Source organism: Lampetra fluviatilis, chromosome 3, assembly GCF_964198595.1.
Source record: "Lampetra fluviatilis chromosome 3, kcLamFluv1.1, whole genome shotgun sequence".
Taxonomy (NCBI): Eukaryota; Metazoa; Chordata; class Hyperoartia; order Petromyzontiformes; family Petromyzontidae; genus Lampetra; species Lampetra fluviatilis.
Window position 1 is genome coordinate 33,674,133 of NC_136277.1, and position 26,376 is coordinate 33,700,508.

Below are 26,376 nucleotides of genomic sequence, written 5' to 3' on the forward strand. Positions count from 1 at the left end.
GGCGATTGGGCGACGCACCACCTAATGTCATTCAACCACAGAGTCACGCTAGCCGTCACTGTCAGCCTCTGGATATAGTCCAATCAGCGTCATGTCACGTTCTGTGGAGTACCGCCTCTTTTTGGGCGATTTCACTACGGCTGAGAATCGCCCCGAGTGGCCCCATAGACTTACATTCAAAGATGTTTTTTTCGAACGGGGGCGCTGCAATGCATTCTCTATGGCTTCCGGGAGGGCATGCACTAACGTGCTTACGTCATCATACGCGCTAACGTCATCATACGTAAGCACGTTTCATCCAACAATATAATTTATCGCCACCTAGTGGAATCTTTAATAAAATAAACGTGAGTGGTTTGTTTTAATAGTGAGTATAGAAACAAACAAGATGTATTGTTAGAGTCACTTTATTTTTCATTAATATTAAAGAAGTGAAGTTGCCTTTACATGCTTAAGCTGTTAATTTATTCATTGCATGGGTGGACCTTATCCTTATCAATCATCCAGACATTTGCCCCCCCCTGAGAGATTTTGCAGGAGCCGCCACTGCTCGTAACGCTGTTGAGACGTGGAAGGAAAACAACGTCAGGATGAACAAGGGATATAATCATATTCTTGGTTCTTTCGGTAAAGTCACGGAGAAGGGAAATAATAAAATAAAATTATTGTTTAATATTTTATTATAATTTTATTGTTTCATATGTTTTGTTTCCCTTCTCCGTGACTTTACCGAAAGAACCAAGAATATGAATCCTTGCAGTCACGAAAAGCTTTAAATCAAAAGGGATATACTCGTTAAATAAAACCAGTCTGTTACCCGCCTTACAAACTGCACACGCACAGATACAATTAATATTGCGTCACTGCCTCCTTTTGGCTTGAATATTTCACATTTACTGCAACACACCCGGTCCTTGGACGGGCTACAAGGCGAGTGTTGTGCATAGTTTAGTTTGTATTTAGTTAAATCTACCACCACCACGTGACCTGACGAGCCGCGCGCTCAATGCGCATGCGCAGTACGCCAGCGCGGGAACCCAGCCCTCGTGCCGCCATCTTGTTTCTCTCACTGTACCCCAACGATACAGTAATAGTGTGCACTGTACCGCCACATCACGTGATCTCTATAACGAGGGGGGGTACTTTAATCGTTTTAACTAATTAGGTCCTTAATTATATTCAACAAATGTTGAACGCGTGTGCGATTTAGTAAATGTGAAAGCGAGCATTTGAAGGGACTGTAGCATGAAAAGGTGCATAAATCGTTACAGCGAACAGGCCTGAACCTCAACAGTGAAATAAACGATTCACAGCTTTTAAAACATTAATTTGTTGCAATTAATGTTGGTTAACTTTTACAATAACTGACGTTATGTACGATGTACATTTACAAAACTGCTTGTGTGTGTAATGCAGTACTGCATATATACATATACAACTTGAAAATATAATAGTAAAATAAATACAGCACATCGAATCGTTATAAAGCAAGCGAGGATTTAGTGTGGACGGGGTGGGGGGGGCAGCTAAGAGGCTACAACGTGAGGATGGAGGCCCCACGGGGCGCGCGGGGCATGCCGGTAGGCGGGCGGGGCATGCCGGGAGGTGGGTCACGTGGTGCTGCCACGGTCGGCATTGTTGTACCCCACACACACAAAAAAAGAGGCCCACCCCGAGCCAAGACTCAGGCGTCGACAGCGACACACACACGCCGCGCTTCCCTTCCGCGATGCTTTCTCATCGTTCGTAAAGCGCACGAGGGACACAGAGAGAGGGGGAGAGACACACAGGGAGGGGGAGAGACACAGAGGGGGGAGCTGCTCCCCGAGGCTGCGGGCCGCGCGTCTCCCTGCGAGGGGGGGGGAGCGGGGCCGCCTCCTTCATGGCTGCCCAGCCGACAGGTCGGGTGGCTCACACAGAGAGAAGCGCCTCGCACAACACAACAACAACAACGCGGTCTGACGTCTGCTACATCGTACGGGGACTCTATGGTCGTGTGTGTATGGTTCGTACGTCTTGGACGTACGCACACGCGTGCGTGATGTACTCGGACACGTGTACATGTTCGACTTTGTATCGGGTGCGACTTTAATGTAGTGCCGTTTGTTGCTGGCCGCTTGACGTTTTGGGGCTTTGTGGGTGTGCGGCGCAGTCGCTTTTCTAATTAAATCGCGCAAATCTACTGTACACCGTGTACTGTATGTACGGTACAGTGATGTGTACACATACTGTACTGTATACACACTGTACTGTATATACACACTGTACTGTATATACACACTGTACTGTATACACTCTACTGAATGTACATACACAGGTGCACTTAATCATGTATAAACTACATTAATACACCGAGTAACGCTGTGTACTGTATACACATGTACTGTATACACGTATACAGTACACCTTGTTGCATACTCTACATGCGCATATTGTATATCACACGTACAGTATACACAACATACAAAGTAATATTTAAACCTATACCTACACACCTACTGTGTATACACTACATTGAAGACCGACTCGACTGCATCACATCAAAGGGGTACACATTAAATACACTACACACCCCAGGGGTCGCCAACCAAAATAACGAGCCGTGTTTTTTCTTTATTCACTAAAAAAAACCCTCACTATTTCAAGAGTCGCAATGCATGTGAAGACGAGACGGTCCTTAATAATTAACCTCACGAGGAATGTACTCTTGTATTGATGTCCTCACCTGGTTTTTACCTTTCATGTACAGGTCGTGTGGTGTATTGTATTCAACACCCATCTCAATGGATATTAAACCATTGAGATGGATATTAAATGATTAAATGCAGAACTCAAACAATAAAGTGGTGTACTCCCCTTGTGCCACCTCGATCAACACGTGCATGCTAACTCTTCAGCTCCATGCACCCGACTAAATACAACCTAATGATACCTCACTACAGACGTCTACTAAATATTACACGTCTCGCACATCCAATACACAACCTTTGTTCTACATCTGTTGAGAACATTACCATCACAATACACGCAGGGAATCACTGCCACAGACTCGCATTATTTTGCAATTGTATCACACCACCACCTAGTTCCATTTCAACCACTTCTTCTGACTCATTGGCTTCGTCTCTCCCACTGACTCCACATTTTACTCTCTCACACTCTCCACACACTACTCTTGTATTGCACCGATTCAACACTCGACCCGAATACTGCCCTTTAGCTCAACACATCGACTGTCCTCCTGTCTGCATCTCACAAAGTTTTGGTGCACAGTACGACTTATCTCACTCACACGTGTTACGTCTTGGTTTCTACACCACCTTATGCTTTCTCACACTCTTGTTGAGATGCGGCCATTGTATGGGCAATGTCATTGATATTGACATTGCTTTGTCCGATTAATAGAATGGTAAGTGGGGGGGGGTTATTTATGATAGGCTGTTCACATTTTTGGCCCGGCAGAGTCCAGCCAGTGTGTCAAGTGTCAGTGCCTTAACCGACAGACACTGTTACATAAATCAAACTAGATTGTATTCATATGTACCTATTTATTGTGTTTTGTGCCAAGTTGTGACGTGTCTGCACTCCACAATGAAGGGCATTTATTTTCTCATTGCATAACGCATGGGAAGGAATGGCGCATGAATACTGGGGTGGTGGTGGTAATACTGATGGTTAGTGCTGCTGTTTGATGGCAGAGCCATCCCAATACAAAGTGAAGCCCTGTATAGGCAACGGGCAGAGCCATGCGAAGAAAGACGTGGTTGACAAACAGGACATGAAGAAAGACTCAGAAGGCGACGGATACACACGGGGAGATAGACGCAGACATTGACAATTCACAGCCAATGACAATCATGGGCAGACTCAATGGGATGCAGACGTTTTTGTTTTGACCTCCAAGGATGAAAGGGCATTGTGCATGTGTATTTGTTACCCGGGTGTAACGCCAGCATTGGTTGGTGATCAGTGCTGCTGGTGCTGTTGCAGACTATCAACCGAGCGTTTTCATGAACTGTGGAGTTTGACCTGTGCTCAGGCACAGGAGGACATCATCGGGCCCGTGTGTCCGTCACATATGTCGCTCGGTGCGACATGAACAGCTGCTTTATGCCAATGGTAAAACCAGGGTACATTATACATTTAGCATCGCCGCATGTTCTCATGGTTGGGAGCAGTCAAGACGGAATCTTCAGCAGAAGTCAGTGGGGGGGGTTGACATTTTTTTGCCTGAGGGTGGTTGTGGTCCTGTGCCCCCTATAAGCTGCTGCTGCTGCTGTGGGTGACCGGGCGTGGCAAAAATGTCACGTTGTGTACAGAAGAAGCGTTACATACTTTAGTCATTCATCCAGGCAGGACTCTTCGGAAATAATCTCGAGGCCTCCCCGGATAAATAAATGCCATTGTTATTGCTTTCAGTGCCTCACAGGAAAACAATGTAAGTGTGTACTAAAAGTCTTTATTTGATCTCAACTGATGCAAATTTGTGGGGGGTTTTTTCGCTTTCGGAGCATTCAACGCCGGTCCCTTGCACAGGATGTCGGTACGCACACTCTGCGATACACAGTAGAAATGTCATTTTTGTTGCATAATTGAGTGTTGTAAGTGATTGGCATCACATACCATCCTTGCCAGATGTCATCTTCCTTGCCACATGCGCATATCAGGCAGCCTTTAAATTGCTTAGCGAGATATGCAGTTCTCTCAAAGGAAGGGGGGAAAAAACACTCGTCCGAACCTTTACATTTCTGCTGTGTTGGCGATCGTACGTTCGAGTTTACACAGCACAGGACTTGCCTCTGTTTCCTCATTGCTGATGTTGACTACGCCACGTTTTAGGCTGAGCAGACTTATAGGGGAGCCCGAGGCTGCGTTAAGATCCCAGTTGCTGCTGCTGCCGCCGGCTGTGCTTGTCAAGGGAAATTGAAGCAAGTCGTAGATATTGTGCCGTACACTGCTGCACGTGGACACTGTTTAACATGTACACAAGCATACACACATAGAGGCCCTATCAGTCACACCTATGCAGACACAGCCTGACGTGTACACCGCCCATTCAGTCCTGGCCCGACGTCACGTGGCACATTGTGTATACACATTGGGACAAATAGCTGCAATGTGCGTGCAAACCGATCCACGTGTACACAGTGAAGCGTGCCAAACGCCCAAAAACACCTTGCACTCGCGTACACGTAGACACGCGAACACACAATATGCCCTAAGCTACCCACCAGCGCACTTGACACGTACCATCATGTGTTACACGTATTGTCGCGTGTGCACGCGCACACGCGCATGTTAAAGGCGAGGTTTTTTTTATTCTCTTCTTCTCCCCAAGCTCCACCAAGACGTGTGGCGCAGGCAAAAGGCGATTGTCGGTCTCTCTCCTCCTCCTCCCTTCACCCCCCTCCCCGTGGCATGCGAGAGTAGTAATGGCCGCTTGCCGCGGTGTTAGCTCGGCCGCATTGTGAGCCGTGGCAGCAGCAGTGGTAGTGGCGGCAGCAGTGGCAGCAGAGGCCATGTTGGTGGTGGTGTTGTTGTTGTTGCCGTGGCAGGCAGAGAGGGCATCGCGACACGAGAGGGCCCAGGCGTGATGCTGGCCCCCGCGGCTTGCCTCCCTTAGGAGCAAATACATGCAGGTACTGGCGCTGTGATTATTCATATTAGTTCGCTGGTATTGTTAATTTTTTTGGTATCATTACCGCAGGGTTTCCACTCTCTACGCTCCCCCCCCCCGTTTTAATGTAGGGAATGTTTTGTTGTTGGTGTTTGGCAACCCGTAGGATTGAAAATGGCTGTGGGGCTTTTTTGGTTGATATTTTGGTGGGCCATTTTAAACATTCTTGCTGTGTTGTATTTGATAAGCACTCAATGCGATTGCTGCTGCATTCCAGGGTGTCGGCTCGTGTTGGCTGTGTGTGTTGACCTTGCTTAGGGAGCATTCCTTGCGTTTGTGTGTCTCGGCGAAAATAATTGTTGAGATTGCATATCAGAGCAAAAGTGGTGTGTGTGTATGTGTACCTGCTCGTACTGTGATTTTTCTGTCATAAGCACGAGTTCTGAGATGAATACTAAAATGAACTTGATGTGTGTTTGAATAGCATTTCGTGTGTGGCCTCTGATGACGAAAGCACATTCAGTGTGTGTGCACCCTATTAGAATTACAAATTATCTGCTTGCATGCCAATGTGAACCTCATGTGTATGTCAGCAACATTCATTATCATGACTGCACACTAATGCAACACTGGTTTATGTCAAATTCGTACGTTCTCAGGATTGCTTACTAAAGAAAACCCACAAACCCTGTTTGTGTCTGCAGTGAGCTCGATTAATCTCGGCAGCTCATTTCAATATGCGAATTCTGCAGTGTTTTTAATGTGCGTGACATCATCTTTGCATTCACGTTGTGCAGAAATATAAAATGCACAGCCCTGTAAGAGAGGCAGGAAGGGATGTGCAGGCCTGTGGTCGTGCCACATCAAGAATGCAGAATGGTGGTGTGCTTTTTTTTGTGGCTGGAAGCATGGAGGGCGAGTGGGGGTTGGTGCTTTGGTGTGTGTGTGACCTGTGTGTACGTGTGGAGAGTGATAGTGTAGTGGTTCCCGTGGATTGCACACTACGATCCTGACCACCTGGGCTCTGTTATCTAGCGGCGCACGTCATCATCATTGGTAAATGGTATCGGAACCCATCCTGGCTTGCCCATAGGTTATCCCAATTTTAAATTGAGAACCTGGTGTGGTGTGTTAACAATCAGCAATAGGGAGGTAAAGTCAATAAGGGTATATGGTCTGATCACACCACCACCTCATTTACCTTGACGTCCTTAGTGGATGATTGGTCATAGTGTTTGCGTCATTTGTATCACCTGCCCCACTGGTCTATAAGACTAAACTGGGATCTTTGTATGTGTACAGTCGGGCATGACATCGGTGCACTGTTGCGATCATCAAATACTCGTTGACAGTTCAGCATCACAGTCAGCAGCAGACACAAACGGCAATGTCGTCTATCTTGGCAGATGAATTGGGTGACGTGGCAACTACATAAATCGTGACGATGCATTTTTAACCGACGCTATTATTTGAAAGAGGGGTTAAAAAAAATATTGGGGCCTTTTACCAACTTCGTGCTTGAATTGTACATCAGCGAATTTGAACAGATGTCTTGTTGATTTATAAGGGGATCCCGTTGTTCAGCTCTTGCTGCAGTATATAATTAATTGCGTCTTATTATTATTAGCGAATGGCTGTGTGAAAGAAAAAATCATTAAGAGGTTGGGACCGGATTAACGGCTCGTGCAGTGTTGAAGCTCCCCAACCTTTGAGGCCTGTCATGCACACGTCGGCATGAGCGTGCAGTCTGCTCGTGTGCATCGGTAGTTTAGTGTTCGATAATTACTGATACGTTACGTATTTATTTCGATCAATGTAAACTGCACACAGTCACATTTTACTCATCGTAGCAGTGTACGGGACACGGGGTATATTCATGTTGATTCCAGGATACACATTACAAACCTGTTGTATTTGAAGAATAGCTCCTAAATGGATGGATGAACTGAATGAACGTGATGTGTAATCAGGTAAGAGACTCATCGACACTTGCACCTCTTTCGCAAGGGAGACGGGTCTGCGGAATTATTTTCCCACCGGAAGAAACGTACAGAAGCAGCACGTACGTGGAGTTACATTGAAAAAATATAAAACAGATTGAATGGGTCGCGGTGTAAAAGGTCAGGAAGCAGTGCGTGTGAAGTGGATAAATACACGCGTTATCAAATGCAACATTTTACTATGTATATGTGTACATTTTTTTCGACAACGTGATTTCAAAGGCAGTGGAGGATGTGTGCCGGCCATTTTAACACGGCAAGTTTTGACATGAAGAGAGGAGGGGGAAGTGAGCGGCAGGAAGGGGGTCCACGATGACCACTTGGCACGTTCCAATGGTCTCTACCAACTCATACCGACGACGGCGGGGTGGCACGTTGCGTTTGCGTCCAGGCGTGTGCATTGCAAACAGATTGTCATTATTTTGCTTTGTGCGTATTTGAATGCTGATCTTATTACGAGAGAGCGTTGATTATTTTACCAGAGTCGGTTAAATTTCGATTTAAAGCTTTCGTGACTGCAGGGATATTCTACGTGACTTTACCGAAAGATCCAAATATATTTAACCAGAGGTTTAAAAAATAATAATGTACAATTTTCCGAATCATTACGTTGTTTCTTGTTCACACATTTTGCCTGGGCAGGTTGCTGTAACTGCAAATGGATTTTCTCTTTCCAGCTGTTGATATGCATTGTGTAAGGCATGTGCTGTATATAACAACATACGTGTAAAAGTATTTGCTTACTGGAGTAACGCATTAATTTAATATAATAATCTATTGACATGCTTACGTAAATTGATGCTATTTTTCATATTAGAGGTTTTTGGGTTAGATCGCGAAAATGTAAATGTGTCGTTAAACCCGCCACCAATTATTAAGGTTTTTCATGTAAACAAAACATGCCAATTCGTTACTAGTACAGCACACCGATGTGTTGGAGAGTAAACCCACAACATTTGCAATTTCTAGTGCACAACATTTACAATTGTAAATGTAGTGGGTTTACTCTCCAACACATCGGTGTGCTGTACTACTAACGATTTGTCATTTTTTGTTTACGTACTAATTGGCTGCGTCGGGTGGTGGCGGGTTTAACGACACATTTGTATTTACGCGATGTAACCTGAAAAATCTCATGGATAATATTGGTTGTGAAAGCCTACATGGTTAAACTGATGTTATATTTACCTGGTAAATTTATTTTCACGTGGTAGAAATTTTTCGAGCCAGTTTTTATCACCCCATTGATTTTGTGTAAGTTGGTTTTAAAAAGACAAGTGTGCGTGGTTTTTTGTAGGAAATCTAAATTTTATAATTCTACTGTGGAAAATAGTATTCTGTCCTGAATTTCACAATGACATTTCACGGAAACAGTTATGCGCATGGTTAACGAAGAAGAGCTGTGGTTATTGCGAAACTAATTCATTCATACAGTGGTACCCACTCTATTGCGTACATATGTTCGTGATCACCGATGCCCGTAAAAAATGCGTTTGGCATACTTCGCCGCGAAACATTTACCTGTAATTGCGGAAACAATTTCTCGTCTTTATGGTAGCATTTACCACTCAGGAACTTTGGAAAGACGTTTTTAACACGATATTTGTGTTCCTTGGAAATCTTTAAATTGATGGTGAAACTATTTTAGTACAAACTGTATTCTTAACGTGTACACACAAACACACTTGTTTTCCCGGAGCCCAGCAGAAACCTGATGCTGCCTGTTTTGAGCTGAAAGGTTAATTGTTTTGGACAAGAATGTTGTATGGACAGCTACAGAAAATACAATGTACAGAGCAGTATTTGTGCACTTTTCATTTTGTAATGGTACTTTAAAAACATAATAATGTAAGGAGTTTTTGAGGACAGTGTTCGTGTCCTGTAGTTTCTAAGAAGCGTCATGGTAATGTTTGATAAATGTTGTGCTTCTTGCATTCCACACATAGAATCGTGCTCGTTATAATCTATTCTTTTCAATTCACGCAAATGCTATCCATGCTAATTGTCAGAGGTGACATCCGCGACATTGGCTGTGTTGACCTTTTGTACCTTGACTTCAAAAAGACAGACAGAAAAATCGGACAGACTATATTCGAGATGGACATTACAAATAAAACAGTACAGACATTACAATTCATCACATTTTTGGAAAAGGCCCATTCTCACATGCTTTATTGAGTATAATATCAAGCAAGGTGTGTCCTACTCATTGAAACATTTGAAAATGTATTTTCTCTGTGCAGGCTTTCTCTAAACTGATCACCATGGGTGACATGAAAACGCCAGACTTCGATGATCTGCTCGCAGCCTTTGATATCCCGGACATCGATGCGAAGGAAGCCATACAATCCGGGGGTGGAGAGGAGGGGGAGGGTGCGGGGGGCCTGAGGCCTGGCGGCTGCGATGAGACCGGCGAGGGCGCCGCCCAGTCCGCGCTGTGTGCTGACGGTGGCGCCGTGAGCGTTATTGTGCGGCACACGCGCAGCATCGACGCTCCCTTTGAGCATACGCTACCCACCAAGGAGGGCCCCCAGCTCGAGCACGTCACCGTGCAGAATGGCTTCGCTGTCGGGGGCTCGGGTGGCGCTGGCGGCAACGGCGGCGGCAACGGCGGCGGTGCCGGAAGTGGCGGCGGGGGTGGTGGTGGAGCCGCGTCCGCCTCCGGTCTTGGTCTTGGCTTCGGGAATCAGGAGCCGACTTTCAAGGCCAGCGGTGCGCCCAAGGGTGGCTCGGAACGGTATGGCAGTGCGCAGCAGAAAGCCGAGGCGTTGAGGAGCGAGGAGAATGAAATGAAGGAGTCGAGCTTCTGCCAGTTCAGCCCGATCTCGAGCGTTGAGGAGGGCGAGATTGAGGATGACGATGAGGAAGAGGAGGAGGAGGACAGCGTCAAGGCCGTGGCCGACCCAGCGCCCATGCAGAGGCGTTCGTCGGAGAGCTGCAGCTTCCTCGTGGACCGGCTGCTAGGCCTACACAGCGCGACGGACACCTACAGCGGGAACCTCCCCGCCGGGGTGAGGAGACCGAGCAGAGAGGAAAAATTCCCGCAGTTCTCTGGCGCAAGCGGCGGTACCGACCGTGGTGTTGCCGGCAGGGCGAAACCTGATGCCAAGAAGGAGAAGCGTGATGCCAGAGGATTTGGCGAGCAGAGCAAAGGTGGCGCGGAAGGCAAGCAGTACAGGCCCGGGGATGCGCACAAAACAACAGATGTGCGGCATAAACACTCGGAGAAGGCACACAAGGCGTCGGACAGCACGTACAAGTCTGAGGTGGCACCGAAATCCACGGCGACGCCGTTCAAACCACCGGAAGGGGGACAAAAGCCTCAGCCTGAGAGCGAGCACAAGCAAGAGAAAGAGGTGAAGGCGGTGGGGGGAGTGAGATTCCCACGAGCGGACGAGGCCAAGCCCGCCGTTGGCGGCAGAGCGTACAAACCGGCGGACGGCACGCTCAAGGCGCTGGACTGCAGCAGCAAGGGCACGGATGTGGAACACGCGTCCTGGGACGGCGAGTTCAAGGAAGATGACCCTGAAGAAATGGCGCTGGAGGACAGCAAGAAGCATCTGGAGGGAGAGCTGAAGGCTCTGGATGACCTGGATGAACAAATGCTGTTGGAAGAATCAAATAAGCAGTTTAGTGAGGGGAAGAGCGAGGAGTCTCCGCATTCGGACGAGCCACCATCGGACGAAGAGCACAAGGAAAAGGAGGATGTGGCCAAAAAGGAGCCAGATACGGGGGCTGCATCTGACACAGGGGACGAAGCTAAAGAGCCCAAGAACGAGGAGGGGAAGTTGGGGCCCGCGCTGGAGACGAGTGCTTCTCGTCAGCTTGCGAAAGCGGCAGGAGGTGGCACGAAGCTGTCATCTTGCATTGAGGCAATCGCTGCCCTCAATGCGAAGAAAGCTGTTGCTGTGGAAACAATCCCGAACGAGACGGTCACCAAGGAGACGCAAGAGAGCGAATCCGCGGAGCCCGCAGGAGTCGCAAAGGAGCCGTTGCCCAGCGAGAGCCCCAGCCTGGGTGACAAGCCACCCCAAAGCCCCCTGGAGGTCGTGAGGAAGGCGTCCGTCAAAATGCCTGACAGCCCGAGGAGCGTGTCGAGTGAGACCAGCAGCAAGGGGTCCCCGGCACCGTCCTCCCTGTCAGGTTGCGGGGGTTCGCCTCCCGCCATCCCGAAGGTACGGATTCGCACCATCAAGACGTCGTCGGGCGAGATCACGCGGATGGTGACTCGCGTGATGCCGGCCGTGGATGCGGAGGGCATCGCCAGGCGGACGCCGGACGCTTCTCCGGGCGGGGCGTCGTCTCTCAACGGTGCCAGTGCACCGTCACCCGGTGGGGTGCCTCTGGGTAGCCCTGCCGGCACCTCACCGCAGCAAGCAGCGGCGGCGCCAGCGAAGAAGGCGGCGCAGGCGGCGCTAAGTGCTGCTGCCGCCATCGCTGCTGCCGCTGGCTCGACCGCTGCCTCTGCCGGAGCGCTGGGATCCAGCGTAAAGGCCAATAACCCGTCGCAGGTTATCAACATCAAGTTTGGGGACAATACCACAATGAAGGCCACAGTCCTCTCACCGACGACGGGTTCTACGGCCTCTGTGCAGGCTGCCAGCCACGCCATCTTGAAGGTAATTCACTGTGTGTGTTTTGCAGTGCCATGCAATTAATACCATTTGTGTTTGAACTTAAGTGACGTGTTGATTGCACGTTTTTTGATTTGTAGGACTGCACAATCCACTGGTCTGTGGGGTGGCAAAGAGATGTGTCGGTATACTGAGTAGGTTTGTGAACTTTGCAGACCATTGAGTGTCACACTATCGTATGCTTGGTGGGTTACCTCCAGGTGCTTTGGTGTTGTTGTGCTACATGTACACCACTCCTTTAAATAGTTATTGGTCACGTAACCCAATGAAAATTAGTTTGTGTCTCGGTGAAACTTCCGATGATAAATAAATGACCTTGTTTTTCTTCGTTTGCATAGTAATTTTCCTTTTATTTTCTTCAGGTTATGAATTATGTGGTGACCGCTGGTAATATTATTGTTCATTTGTACCTCGGCCTTTTTGCAGGCTGCCAATGTAGTAAAACAGCAGCAGCAGCAGCAAGCAACGGGCACCATGGTCGTGTCTGCTCAGACAGTCGTCGGCACCAAGATTCTGCCCAAAGCCGTCCAGCTGGCCAGCCTCAACCTGATCCCGCAGACCGCCGCGCTCGCGCCGGTGGGCATCGCTCCAACCTCGGCCACGTCGGCGGTGACCTTCGTGACCCAGGCCATCACCTCGGTCCCCGCCGTGGTGACTTCAGTAGCCCCGTCGGTGTCATCCGTCGTTCTGGCCAAGGACACGCACGTGCAGACGGCATCGCACGTGGGCTTTGGCCGCCCCGCCGGGCTCCAGGGCCAGCCTCTGCTGCGCAAAGTGGTGGCTGCAGCCGGACAGACTGGCGGGGCACAGAGCTCCGTGGTGGAGGCCTTCAACCGCCTTCTCAACGGCGCCAACCCCGTGCCGCTCTACACGCCCAACCTGACCCCTCCAGCAACGGCCGGGCTCGCCATCCCGACGAGCGGCTACCGCTGCCCCGAGTGCGGTGACTCGTTCTCGCTGGAGGCGAGCCTGTTTCGGCACTACGCCCGCCGCAGCCTGCGCATCGAGGTGACGTGCAACCACTGCTCGCGCGGCCTCGTCTTCTACAACAAGTGCAGCCTTCTGTCGCACGCGCGCCAGCACAAGGAGCGTGGCGTGGTCATGCAGTGCTCGCACCTCGTCATGAGGCCGCTGCCCCTCGACCAGTTGAGCGTACCGGGCCCCGAGCTCACCACCGTGGCGCCGGGCTCCGGCCCGTCGTCCGGCCTGCCCGACCCGCCCACGGGAGCCGCCGGGGCCGGTGGTGCAGCGAACTCACAAAGCCAGAGTGCCCTGGGTACGTGGGGCGCGGGTTCTCCATGATCTCGCGTGTGTGTTTGTGCATCGTTTAAATGTGTGTTGCTATTCGTAGCACGGTATTTTAAGAATGCAAATATGGTCCTATTTATCGGTCACATATTTCAATGCAGGAGCCCCCTGAAATTATTTTGAGACTCGGTGAAGCTTTCCACCGATAACTTAACCATTTTCATGAAGGCCTCCCGATGCGATGTGATGTCACCAATCATGTTCTGCACCTGAGCGGATGTCATCGGTGCATTATCTGCTTGGAAGTTTCTTTCCATCACCATTCTCGTCCATCGGCCGTCTTCCAAGTTATCCCAACACCACTAAGCTCTTTTATGTTTTAGTTGTGTTTATTCCCGGTAACACGTTTTTCTTCTCATTCTGTCTTGGTGTTAACTCCAAGCACCCATCTCTCCGTACGTTTGTGTGCGCCTGTTAGTTCTAGTTCCATTTTCATTGTCCCCATGTGTCGGATCCATATACAGTCGACTTCTGAAAACATACACCTATAAAAACATCTTCAGGTGCATTTGTTTGTTGCTTATCATCGTTAAGTTTTGTTTCCCAAAAGCAACCCAATTTCCTCTCTTCCTCTAATTTCCTCATTTCATTGGATTCATCATTTGATCCCCACCCCCACATTAAATTACTGTGATTGCATTTAGATGCTATGTAAATCCAAGTCCTGCAGTAGTTGGCCAATTACTTGTTACAACAGTCGAGAGCCAACATTTGCAATTTTTAGTAAAAAAAAGATGTCGCCGTTGGCGTTTTTCTTCGTGTTGTGGCTGATGTCTACGTACAGTTCTGGGAGCGTGGGATGAACGTTTATAGTTTACCGACATATTGCGTAGAGTATCGAATTTGATGTAATACAACGTAAACCCTAACTCTTCTCAAATCCGAACTACCTCCAATTCCAGTGCATTCGTATGTTTTTAATGCTCTTAATTTGGAGTTTTCGTGACTGCAGGAATTGCTCTTTGGTTATTTCGGTAAAGTCACGTATAATTTATTATTTTATCTTTATACGTGACTTTACCGAAAGAACCAAAGAGTTTTTAACGCTGACGTGAAATTTGCAGTCCGGTGCACTTGAACTTGCACGTATGTAAACTACTGTACCCTCTTCTGGTTCGTGTGGTTTCTTCATGAAACAATATTCCCTTCTCATAAACTGTGACCAAATTGGCAGAAAACATTTTCACGCAATATTTTATGTCCTGCATATTTGCTCGCTTCGTTAGTTCGGTCAATCCGCACTGACCACCGCAGTCAACCCCCCCCCAACCCCAGTGCTCCCCGTGATGGTGACCGACACCACAGCGTGCGTGGGAGGCCTTCAGCAGTCGATTGAAAGTAAATTTTTGTCATTATATTTTTGTCGTCGTTGGATCAGGCGGTGTGATCAGCGGCTCGGATGGCCCGAGCCCCTCGGCCGCCCTTCCCCTGCAGGAGGATCCCATGCGCCTGACACGCTACGGCTCGCGCTGCCTCGAGTGCTCGCGCCAATTCGTGGACGGCCCGTCGCTCGCGAAGCACTTCCAGCAGCAGGACGACGCGGCCACCCAGGTGGGGGCACCCCCCCCCCCTCCGTCGACTCGTCCCTCCTCACCTTGCTGGGGATTCGGCGTCATCTTTGTTCAAACAAACGCTGTTTATTTTTTATTGGATCTGGTTCCTAAAAAAAATATTGGGTGGAAAAAATAAGTATCCCTATTGCGACTTTACTAAAGATGTGTACGTTCGTTGTGTTCATTTAACAAATTTAATTTTTATGCGTTGAAGGATACAAAAAAAAATCTCCCCTGACAAATTTCATCCGTTCACAGTTGGGTCTATAAGCTGGTCCGGAGCCATATTTTGGAGCCAGTGGAGGCAAAGCGAGTATTGGGGAGATGTGTTCTCACTTGGGTGTGTGTGAGAAGTCTGGCACTATACTGCCTCCCGCTGGCCACTCGCGGAAAGGCAATTATGGTTCGGATTTTCGAAGGTTGTAGATTTTGACTCTCCTGTATTAAAAACTAAAATTGAGTTTGATCATAGGTAACTCCTCAAGCCATCCGAATAGTAATAAATGTCAATCCCTGCAGGATACAATAGTGACTCAACAGATATATTGCCCCTCGCACGCAATTGTGTGACCTTCTAGGATGTGTAGTGGCATCGCGGGATGTCACTGTACAGTGCCGGCCCTAGAGAGGCACGGCGTGCGATGTGGTAACATCGCGGATACCACGTGGTGTGGGTGTAGTACCGGCCCTAGAGGGGCTCGGTCAGCGCTGATTGATAGTGCTGGGTGGCACCACGCTTGGCGTGCAGTGCCAGCCCTATAGGATAGGGTTGTGGGAGTGCCGGCCGTAGTAATGGGGTTATTAAAGGCCATGGCACTCTGGTTGACCCGAGAGGGGCCCCAAGTGGGGGCTAGGGGTGGTCACGTGGTCGGGGTCCAGATCCTGCTCGAGGATTCTGGAAGGTGGTCGTGGCCAAGGGCAGAGCCAGCCACGCCAGAGAATATAAGCCGGGTCCCCCAGAGGGATTGGCGTTGTTGTTCATCCTGAAGAAACCTTCGTCTACGCTCTACGTTCTCCGAGTCTCCAACACGTGGACCTGGACCTGAGCTTGTGGTCCCAGTCCGTAGTAGCGAGTTACGTTGTAATTAGTGTAGTTAGCCTGGTGGTCACCACCCGGTTAACTACACCAGTCACGTTGTAATTGATGTAATTAGCCTGGTGGTCACCACCATAGGTTGTTATTCTGTTAAGGGGCAGTTACCTCGTGTGTTGGTGTTAAAAAAATGTGTTGCCTCCAAGAGTACATCTGCTGCTCACTACAGATGTAACCAGACCAATGCTAAGAATATTTACCAACAAGTTTTAGTGAAATTGTTGATGCTCGATCATCAGTCAGAAAGAGGAGACAAACTAAAATTAGATTTTTACGCATGACAAACATGTTGTGAATCCAAGTCAGGATTATCATTCCTTCTCGTCTGTTAGATAGAGAATTTGTGGAAAACACTTGTTTCCCATCCACTTTCTAGCCAGGTTCAACCTTGCTTAGCGTCTGAGATCTGACGGAATTTTGTGCATTTCAGGTGATTTGGTTGGCAGGACCGTCGCTCTTGTTTGTTTTCGTTTGCCGCTTTTAATGTTGACGCTCGTGGCTCTATCCGTGCAGACGTGCCAGGTGTGCCAGATGTTGCTGCCCAACAAGTGCAGCTTCGCGGCACACTCGCGCATCCACCAGCACAAGTCGCCGTACACCTGCCCCGAGTGTGGCGCCGTGTGCCGCTCATCGCACTTCCAGTCGCACATTAAGGACATCTGCCTGCACTACACGCGCAAGGTCGGATACAGGTGAGGTCTCTGCCCGAGTCCACATTTGCACGGCCGCTTTCTGTTCCCTTGTTTGATGGTGCCGTTCTCCGTGTTTTCTTTTTTTGGTAATTGCTTGTGGCTTGCCAAACAAAAAAAATGTGCTCTCCCACATTGAAGCAAAATAACGGAGAAGTGAATTTGTGTATTTTGTTTTCATTATACTCGACATGCATCAATAACTCTGCCCTGGGTAATTATTTTGGCACTTTGTAGAGTTATCTAATAGTTCTCCAACCGGTTCACAAATCACTCCTCAGCCTCGGCCGGGAATCAAACACGAGTTGCCGAGTTATAGCGCAGTGCGCAAACCACTGTACCGCCCCTCAGCCTAATAAACATGATTTATTACTCTCAACCTTCTTACGGAGGCCAAGGCTGTTTTGGGATTATCAGTGTGCCTTGTTCATGCATGCATTGCCTTTACAAACCTCGAATACCTATTGGCGCATTTTTTTTTGGCAAATTAGGGAATGTTTTTAAATAACCAAAAAATCCAAGAATTTTTGATGCTGCACTTTTGGCAGCTATACTTATAAAAACAGGACGCGCCAATGAATAGACGATCTCGCTCGAATATGTCTTCACTTCCCATATGGCACGGGATCTTTGTCTTTGCTGTCGTGCTCACACACGTCAGGTGCGTGCACTGCGGGCTGATCTTTGCCGAGCTGCCCGCCCTGAAGTCGCACATCCAGAGCACGCACTGCGAGGTCTTCTACAAGTGCCCGCTATGCCCCATGGCGTTCAAGTCGGCACCGAGCACCCACTCGCACGCCTACACGCAGCACCCGGGGGTCAAGGTCGGCGACTCGAAGTGAGTGACGCGCTTTTTAAGCACACAATTAATTATCGGAGTAATACAATTATAATGATGATAATACTTAATTGGCATGCAATAATGCATCGAAAGTTTATTAAAATGTGTCAATTATTTTACATTCATGTGTGTTGTAGAATTCCAAGCTTGCATCTCTCCGTGCTTCTTTGCACACTGTTTGGCATTTGCTCCATTTCTTTAGTCAGTTTCCAGGTTTCTGGTCCACATGTCTTTAGCAACCTTTAATTGATTCCTGCAGTCACGAAAGCTTCAAATCAAGATTGAATCACCTCTACGGGGAGGGATTTCACTCTTCTGTTAGAACGTTTAACAGACTGTGAGACAAGAAAGCTCTGCATCAGCAGCAGACCATGCTTTCCCACCTGATGACGGACGCTTGTGTTGCGCCCGAAACGTCGTGATTTATTTTATTTATACCTATGTGACTTTACCGAAAGAACCAAAGAGTAACCTTTAATCGGTTGCTTGTATTTCGCGTGAGAGCGGTATATCCTATCCCCGTGCCTGAGCCCTCTCCCCTCGTGTGTGCGCTCCCACACAGGATTATCTACAAGTGCTCCATGTGCGACACAGTGTTCACGCAGCAGACGCTGCTGTGCAGCCACTTCGACACGCACGTCGCCAAGCAGAAGGTGTCCGTGTTCAAGTGCCCCGACTGCGCTCTGCTCTACGCGCACAAGCAGCTCATGCTCGACCATGTTAAGGTCTGGCTGGCGCTGTTCCGTCCGTTGTATTCTAAGATTCCTCAGAAGAAACGCAAATAAACCCTCCTTTTGGCCCTGGTAAACTGCGGGAGATAATCATGTGCCTGCGTGCTCTTGCCGTCATGACTTGAAAGGGGGTTGGGAGTATGTATGTAAGTATGTTGAACTTCTTTCGCAACGTACGTAGCCAGCCGTGCTCATCAGAGGTGTGGAAACAGCACAATCCGGAGCATTTCCCCTCCCCCCAGTGTTGATATCTTACACCGTGCTGGGTGATCATTTTAGGCCGAGTCGACTACAGGGAGGGGATGTCCATGCCAGCTTCAGATATCACTACCCTCCCCGAAGGAGTGTGTGCATGATCAGCAATTGAACACTGAGATGGCAGTGCAGCATGTGTAACTATGTTGCCACTCGCTGCATGCACACGCACACAAAATATATTTTGCATGCTCTTATGCAGCCTGCACATTCACGATGTATACACATCCTGACTACTGCACACCAACGTATACCTGACATGCTGATATATTTGAATATTACAATTCTTTGTCAGTCCACTGGTGGATGAGAGCCTCCGATTGGTGTATGGGTCATGAAGGTTATTTGGCCATACGTCACCACGCTGATTTGTGCGAGTTGGTAAAGGTGTGAGCATAGACGTGTGGGCATAGATGTACAATACAACATCACCTTTTGCTGAAGTACCCTCTGCTGTCTACCACACAGCCCCACAGTTAGTCTAAAGCCTACCTTATATATTTTTTCGATATCTCTGTAATTGTACTTTGATCAGTCTAGGAATAATAATCTGACTAAGTTGATTTGCGCTGCAGGGTGTTTACGATTTGGCATTGATGTGTCTTTGTGCAATGTTGTATATTTCTCACGTGACGTGGCTGTTTTAGTTTTGATATCTGTTAGCTTTGTTGCAGTACTTTGTTTTGTTTTTACATGTTTTCATATTGGTGACCCTGGTCACGCTTGCAGTAAGACTTATCGTGGTCTCCCGGTCTCAAGCTGGTTCAACAAATGACCTTGAATGTGAAACTTGACACGATATAACACTCGCCATTTATGATGGTCGCCCATTCCAGGCGCCATCAGCGCTCAACCCTGCTAAGCTGTTGTATTTAACTTCATAAATGAAAATAAGAAACAACTGCCACTATCTTTACTGCATCTCGCAAAGTTATCAAATGGAATACCGATTGATCGTGATACCTGCCCCCCACGCCCGCACCCCCCCCTCCACTGCAGAGTTCCCACGGGAAGTTGAAGAGCTCGGAGGGGCCCCCCAACCTGCCTGGTGTGCAGGCACCCACGGGACCGAGCCAGAGCTCGGCAAAATCCAACGGCGCCAGCGACCAGAACGCCAAGGTGAGGCCTCTTCCCCCCTCTCCTCTCGCTTTTGTTGGAGCAGCTTGCGCGAGAGGGTAAAGTCTTAACGCGTCGCCTCAACTGTTGCCAGTGAACTCTCGTGAGCGGATTATTCGAGTGGCATATCAGCCATGCTTGCGAGAATTTTACATTTATTGACAAGTGCGGATTTAATTATCCTGATGGTCACTAACTCGGTGCCATTTTACAAAATATCAAGAACTTAGGAAATTCAGGCCCTGTTGTATGCCTCCCCCCCCCCACGTCTCCTCTGAAAGCCGGGTCGACAGGCCGGCGTGAACGGCTCCAGCAGCCGCAAGCGTGTCCCCACCTCGGAGAAGGCGGGCAGCGGAGGCACCGGCGGGAGCAGCAGCCGCAGGCCGGCAAGCGGGCGCCGCCTGCGGCTGAAGAACTCGGGCTGGACCTGCTCCGAGTGCCAGGAGCACTTCTCGGAGCGCGAGGTCTACGTGAGCCACGTGAAGCGCGTCCATGGAAAGGTGAGCTGCTGACACTGCTGTCGCGACACGCTTTTTCGGCGAACGCTGCGAAGTAAAACAATTTCCGTAAAAATTTAACTCGGGCACTGAGCATTCATCAGAGTTGGTTACGTATGGTGCAAAAGAAGTTCAATATATATACATGTAGTTAATCTGTTGGCGATTATGAGGGGGGCACATTCAGATTTGTCGCTCGTGCCGTGCATGCGATGCAAGTCCCGTGGCTTGATTTTCATACAAGCTGAATTTTTATTGCGGATATACACAAGGGAGATGGATTTTTAGATTTCCCACCGATTTCTAATGTCTTGCATATTTGTAGAGACCTCATTATGCAACGTTGATTGGTGTAAGCAAATCACGTGGGCAATATTGGACAAAGTGGGACCAGGAGAGTTAAAAAATGTAATAAGTACATTGCGGTTGGTGGGAGATAAATAGATGTTTTGAAATATGTAATTATCTCTAGAATTTCTCCCTATTATTTTAGTGGGCTATCTATAATCAGATGACTCTGGATATATTCTAAGTAAATTATAAGTTTACGGCACTTTACGCAAGAGCAGAACAACAGTCGGTGTTCAGTTCAAGAAAGTTTTAAGCCGACAGCGCTAGCGCCGAGCAGCAATTTGCTGTTTTGATATGGGATTTAGTACTTTATAGATGTAGTGTTTTTCTGCGTTCAGCCGATAAAGAAGTACCCTTGCCGGCAGTGCGACCGCTCCTTCAGCTCCTCGCACAGCCTGCGGCGCCACATCCGCATCAACCACGAGGGCATCCGCAAGGTGTACACCTGCTGGTGAGTACATGCACTTGCACTCGCACAAGCGTCACCTATTGGAGAGAGCGCATACACCTCTACACACACATGCACTTGTGTGCACTCGCACATGCTAACACCACCAATTGGAGAGAGATCACATGCACATGGGCACACACACACACGTGTATGTGCATGCACACTTATGTATGCGCGTGCGTACACACACTACCGAGTGGAGAACTCCCTTGCGTGCACGTGAAGATCACGGGCGACTTACCAGGCATGTGACGATGCATCAATACATTTGTTGAAATCGATCCTTACAATCGTGGAACATGCACCAAATCGTGTGTGTACAAATCGATTACCTCTGATTCATGCAAATTATAATCACATTCTGGTATCTGGGCCTTTTGGGCTGTTGGGGCATGACCATTTCATTCACCAATATTTTTCCATAATCTCAAGAGGTTTTTGGGTTAGATCGCGTAACTATATAAATGTGTCGTTAAAACCCGCCACCACCCGACACAGCCAACTAGTAAGGGTTGTCACGTAAACAGAACGTGCCAATTCGTCACTAGTACAGCACCACCGGTGTGTTGGAGAGCCAAGCTACAACATTTACAATCTGAGTACGTTTCGCCAGTAAATACAACTAGCTTCATCAGGCGACAGCCAGATTAGTGGAGATGTCTTCCTGTTTCGTTCCTTATATAGAGGCGTAGATGTGTTGACCACCCTTCTGCGCTTTTGCACAATGATGGGGGTGGCGGGATTACTGAGGCAATGTACACTATGCATGTCCATTATGCGAGCCCTTTGAACTTGTTCTTCCTGTCTATTGTGTTTATTAAAATAGCCCTACCAACAGTAATCCCTATTGAAGTATGCTGCCCTTTGTAGGCATGCATTTGAATAATGTTTTATTTGATGATTCGCTTCCACGCAGCACTAAGACGGTAGCTATCCGAACGGTTAAAGTTATTTTGATTTCTTTCAATTTCGATAGATTCTCTAATTAGTCTTGGCCAGTAGAAGCTACTTTTGCACCAAACTTCAACATCAAAATCAATATATTTTGCAGTGGTCTTTTAACTTATCCCTGTTATGGTTGCATTGCATGCTCTTTATACCTTTTAGGTAAATGGAGCAAACACAACTGTGCTAACGAGACACGACAAAGGAAAACGCAATGCCAACGAGATTGTCGATTCTTCCATTGATCCCAAATTGTGACAAATCAACATCGCTGTCGGGGTGGGGGGGGGGGGAATTATTACTTTGCCATGAGCTGGTGGTGGCGTTGTCCCTGCACCTGCAACCCTTTCGACGTTCTCCCTCCCCGTGGCGAGCGCAGGTACTGCGAGGACGCAAAGCGCACGTTCACTAAGCGCTTCATGCTGGAGAACCACATTCGCTTGATGCACGGCATCAAGGACCCCGACTTCTCCCAGATGCCGGGCATGAGCGCCGGCAGCGACGAGGCGGAGAACACCAGCCCGGAGGTGGGTACCCGTCTGACCATGTACGCTGGTGTCCCTCCGTGGGCTCGTCTCTGCCTCTACCCCTCCCCTCTCGTATCAGCGAATCGCGAGCTCCACATCTGTTCTCCCACGTTAAATTGTGTTGCGTCGTCTTCCTTTGATTTACATTTAACCGCCCCCCCACTCATCCAGACTGGGAACAAGCGGCGGGGTAGCGGCGACGAGGGCCGCGTGCCAGAGGCCCGCGCCCAGGCCATCACGCGGCCCATCAAGCGCCTGCGCGTGGGCGGCGCTGGCGGGGCGAGCGGCCCCGAGGCCGGTGGGCCCGACCGGCCATACATGTGCGCCAAGTGCGAGTTCACGACGGAGAAGCGCGAGGAGTTCCAACGCCACATCCCGCAGCACCGCACCGACGGCATCGCGTGGCAGTGCAGCGAGTGTGGCCTCTGCTTCACGTCGCAACCGTCCCTCAACCGCCACCTCTACATCGTGCACCGCATGCGTGCCAGGTACACGGAGCCCCAGGGTGGCTGGAGAGGGGGCGGGAAATGGGGCGTTCATTCATCGAATTAAAATGTATTCGTACACTTGCGATGTGTGCATCGATATTTGCCTATAAGGATTGGTTAATTACAGTTTATGCAAAATACATGCAGATATGTTACGTTCGTGCTAATGAAACAAAGCAGTACAAATGAGACTGAAAAGAAACGACACTTGAATTGAACTGTTATTCAAAGTTTAGTAACATTTAATAATATATTCTAAATATTAGACCCAATATGTGCTTTTTTTTACATCTCATTGTGTAAATACAATCCCCGTTGTACTTCGTACGACAGCCCCATAGAGACCGACTCGTCTGACCGCGGTGGGGATGGAGGTGACGGTGCCGGTGCTGGCGGCACCGGTGAGTCGCTGAGCGGCGGAGCCGGCGGGGGTAGTGGCGGTGGCGGCGGCGGCGGCGTCCCGGAAAACGGTGCCGACCAGCCTGGGGGCACGCAGCAGCCGTCCCACCACCACCCCGCGGCCGAGCACGGCACGGGCGCCACCGGCTGCACCGTCTGCGGCAAGACCTTCGACAGCGAGACGGCGCTCAACACGCACTTGCGCACGCACGGCATGGCCTTCATCAAGGCCAAGAGGGCCGGCGCCACCGACAAGTGAATGCGGCACGAGCGCGGAAGGGGGGGGGTGGTAGGCGACAGGGGCGGGTGGCCGGGGCTGCCCATTCGGTCGCAGGTCGGAAGCTCAAGGTGCACGCAATCCTCGCTTGACGGCGTTCATCACGTGAGCTGTAGGGTGTCAACTTGGCCACCGGACAGCAACCGCTTATCAAGCACCAGTTTGTCCACTTGTTCATAAACAAATGGTGTTGTAAGGTGTTGTTCCTCCCTGTTAAAGGACAGTGCTGTGATCTATATTCTTGAGTAAAGCATCCATTGGGACGCACAAAAGGGAATCGAGCACAATAGCAGGTGAGGAGCACAACGCACTGCTGGAAGTGGCCTTGCTCTGCATGCCAGACTGAAAGCGCGCTTGAGAGGCGGTAGTGCGGCCTTGGGAGCGGCAACGGGGGAGTGCGGCGCAGGGAAGCCAGCCGCGGTGGCCGTCACCTCTGCTCGCGGTGGATGTTCACATGGGAAGCTGTCATGAAAAGGGACAGCGGTGTTATTTAAGTGACTGCCGTTCACCAGAGATCTGCTCCGTTATACATTTCAAAAAAAAAAAACGACTCGGCCAACGTTTGTTTATGTCCAGAGGGTGCAAATGGAGCATGTGAAGTCTAACCACAACTTCGTACAACAGCTCTGCGGGTGCACATCTAATGTGTTTTAATACGACAACGGTGCACAGCACACGCACGTCGACACAGGTCCTTGCACAGGGTGAACTCTTCCCTTTGGGGTGGCACACGTTAACTTGACCAAAGCTACGACCGGGGTGGGGGGTGGGCGGGGTTGCCCTGCCTTGCGGGAGAACTGAAGTGGCCGGTTGCCTGCCATGCTGTCTGGCAGAGTGTTGTTGTTCAGTGTCTTTGCCACCCACTTTGGTCCTTAGGTCGGCGTCGCGTTCGTTGAAACCGCTGTGGCTTGTTCGTGGAGCATTCCGTACGCGGGCGAACAGCAACACATTACACATTTTACTTTGTAATGCTGCCAAATCTTACGAAACTATCTTTTTGGATGGATTTTTGTAAATAAGTGTTCTACTTTTATGTGTAATATATATGGATTTTTCCAAGTACAGTATAATAAGGTTTTAAACCTGCTTTTTAGAATGGGGCACACGCTGCCTGAAAATCTGTTCCTCCGATTGCCCCGTTAAAATTGGAAATCAAGAGAATTGATGTTTGTAAAATAGTGTGCACATGAAAATGTCAATCTTTGTTGGAACAATTTTCATTTTCCACATTGCTTGGTGATATCGCAGTGTTTTAACATCGCCATGAAATCTGACATTTTTGGGTGGGACGTAAAATTATGGTTTTCCCCACATCACTGAATAGCCGACAGTTATTACAGATATCTGCGTACGGTTTGTCTAAATTCTTTTGTATTTCGAAACGTTAGCCGTGTAAATGCTGTTGCTTGTGACGCAGACGATGGTGTGCGATTGCGGTGTGCACGCCACACGCGCACGCCGCCCGCGTACACGCGCGGCGAGGTTAACGGACACCGGGCGATCGACGGTGGCGTAGGCTGGCGCTTGGTGGTCAAAGACGTTTTTAGAGAAATCGCGCGGGGTTTCTGCAGGACGTTTTTGGACCAGTCTTGCAGAGAGGCGTGTCTATATCTGTACTTTATTACATTTTACATTTCTGTAATTCTTATTGTTTTGTTTTGCATCAAACAAAATCGGTGGCTTTTTAAAAAAAAAGACGTTAGTCACTTGAATAGCTATATATATACGTTGCTTTTGAGCTGCTCATTTGTAACAGTTCTTACGCTCAACATTAGTAAAAAAACATTTTATGTTACACTTATGTTATTTAGCTAAATGTAAGCATTACAATAAAAATCTGTATAGTTCACCGGTGGCCCACGAGTAGTTTTTGTCGACTTGGCTGCGAGCAGGTGGGCGGCCGGGGTACTCGGACTCTCAAAACTCGCTTGGCGCTCATCATTCAATGCATTCACTCAGCAGACGCGTGAACATTTGCATTGCCGATTGTCGGTGCGCATGGTCACACCGAGTGCGGGCACGGAGTGTTCCACCGCGCTGGACCGAGGGATTTGAAACCGCGTGTGTGAATCAGCGGCGTGCAAATCGGGGGGGGGGGGGGGTTTGCGGTTTAGAGTTTCATGCGTTTACATTTGTGATCTTGCCTCCTCGTGAGTGAGGTTGTTTTCTGTTTGGATGTGTAGTCACCTATTTGCACACTATATTCAAACACACTCAGGCCACCACCATTCTCACATCAAGCATTTCCAAAAAAATCGGGCTTCATTCCTTAATGGGCATTGATTGGGGAGAATCTGGTCTAATTTTCAGCTCAGCCAATGGTGCAAATAGCACGAACATTTCAGTGCAGTCTTCAATCTCTGGTGGCGTCCCAAACGGGAACTTGTCGACCCCAAAGCAATCGCGATTGGCCGAGTTGATTCCCGATTTGGATTTCAACTCTGAACCTCGTAACACCACACTGCTGCCTCGTTACAGAGTAAACATATACGTGTTACTACTGGTAGGAACCTCCTGGTTACACCAGCCCACAGGGGATTGTCTCGTGCAGGGAGGGTGGGGCTGGGAGGGTGGGGCTTGGGAGGGGAGGGTGGGGCTGGGAGG

General features: G+C 49.0%; 1 protein-coding gene across 6 annotated transcripts; it reads left to right on the forward strand.

Moving 5' to 3' along the window:
• Nucleotides 1-1,818: 1,818 nt before the first annotated feature.
• Nucleotides 1,819-25,671, forward strand: ZNF532 (zinc finger protein 532). Of its 6 annotated transcripts, none has more exons than XM_078854933.1 (14): nucleotides 1,883-1,901; nucleotides 5,556-5,639; nucleotides 9,861-12,236; nucleotides 12,678-13,527; nucleotides 14,938-15,110; nucleotides 16,719-16,897; nucleotides 17,556-17,732; nucleotides 18,298-18,460; nucleotides 19,721-19,840; nucleotides 20,119-20,337; nucleotides 21,024-21,136; nucleotides 22,461-22,608; nucleotides 22,780-23,096; nucleotides 23,430-25,671. In XM_078854933.1, the coding sequence occupies exons 2-14, from the start codon at nucleotides 5,634-5,636 to the stop codon at nucleotides 23,752-23,754; spliced, it is 5,166 nt and encodes a 1,721-aa protein (XP_078711059.1). In that variant the 5' UTR covers nucleotides 1,883-1,901; nucleotides 5,556-5,633; the 3' UTR covers nucleotides 23,755-25,671. The 6 variants fall into 6 exon arrangements, with proteins under 6 accessions (XP_078711061.1, XP_078711059.1, XP_078711058.1 ...); XM_078854932.1 differs by lacking the exon at nucleotides 1,883-1,901 and adding an exon at nucleotides 4,519-4,543; XM_078854935.1 differs by lacking the exon at nucleotides 5,556-5,639 and having other exon boundaries at nucleotides 1,819-1,901.
• The last annotated feature ends 705 nt before the right edge of the window (nucleotides 25,672-26,376 follow it).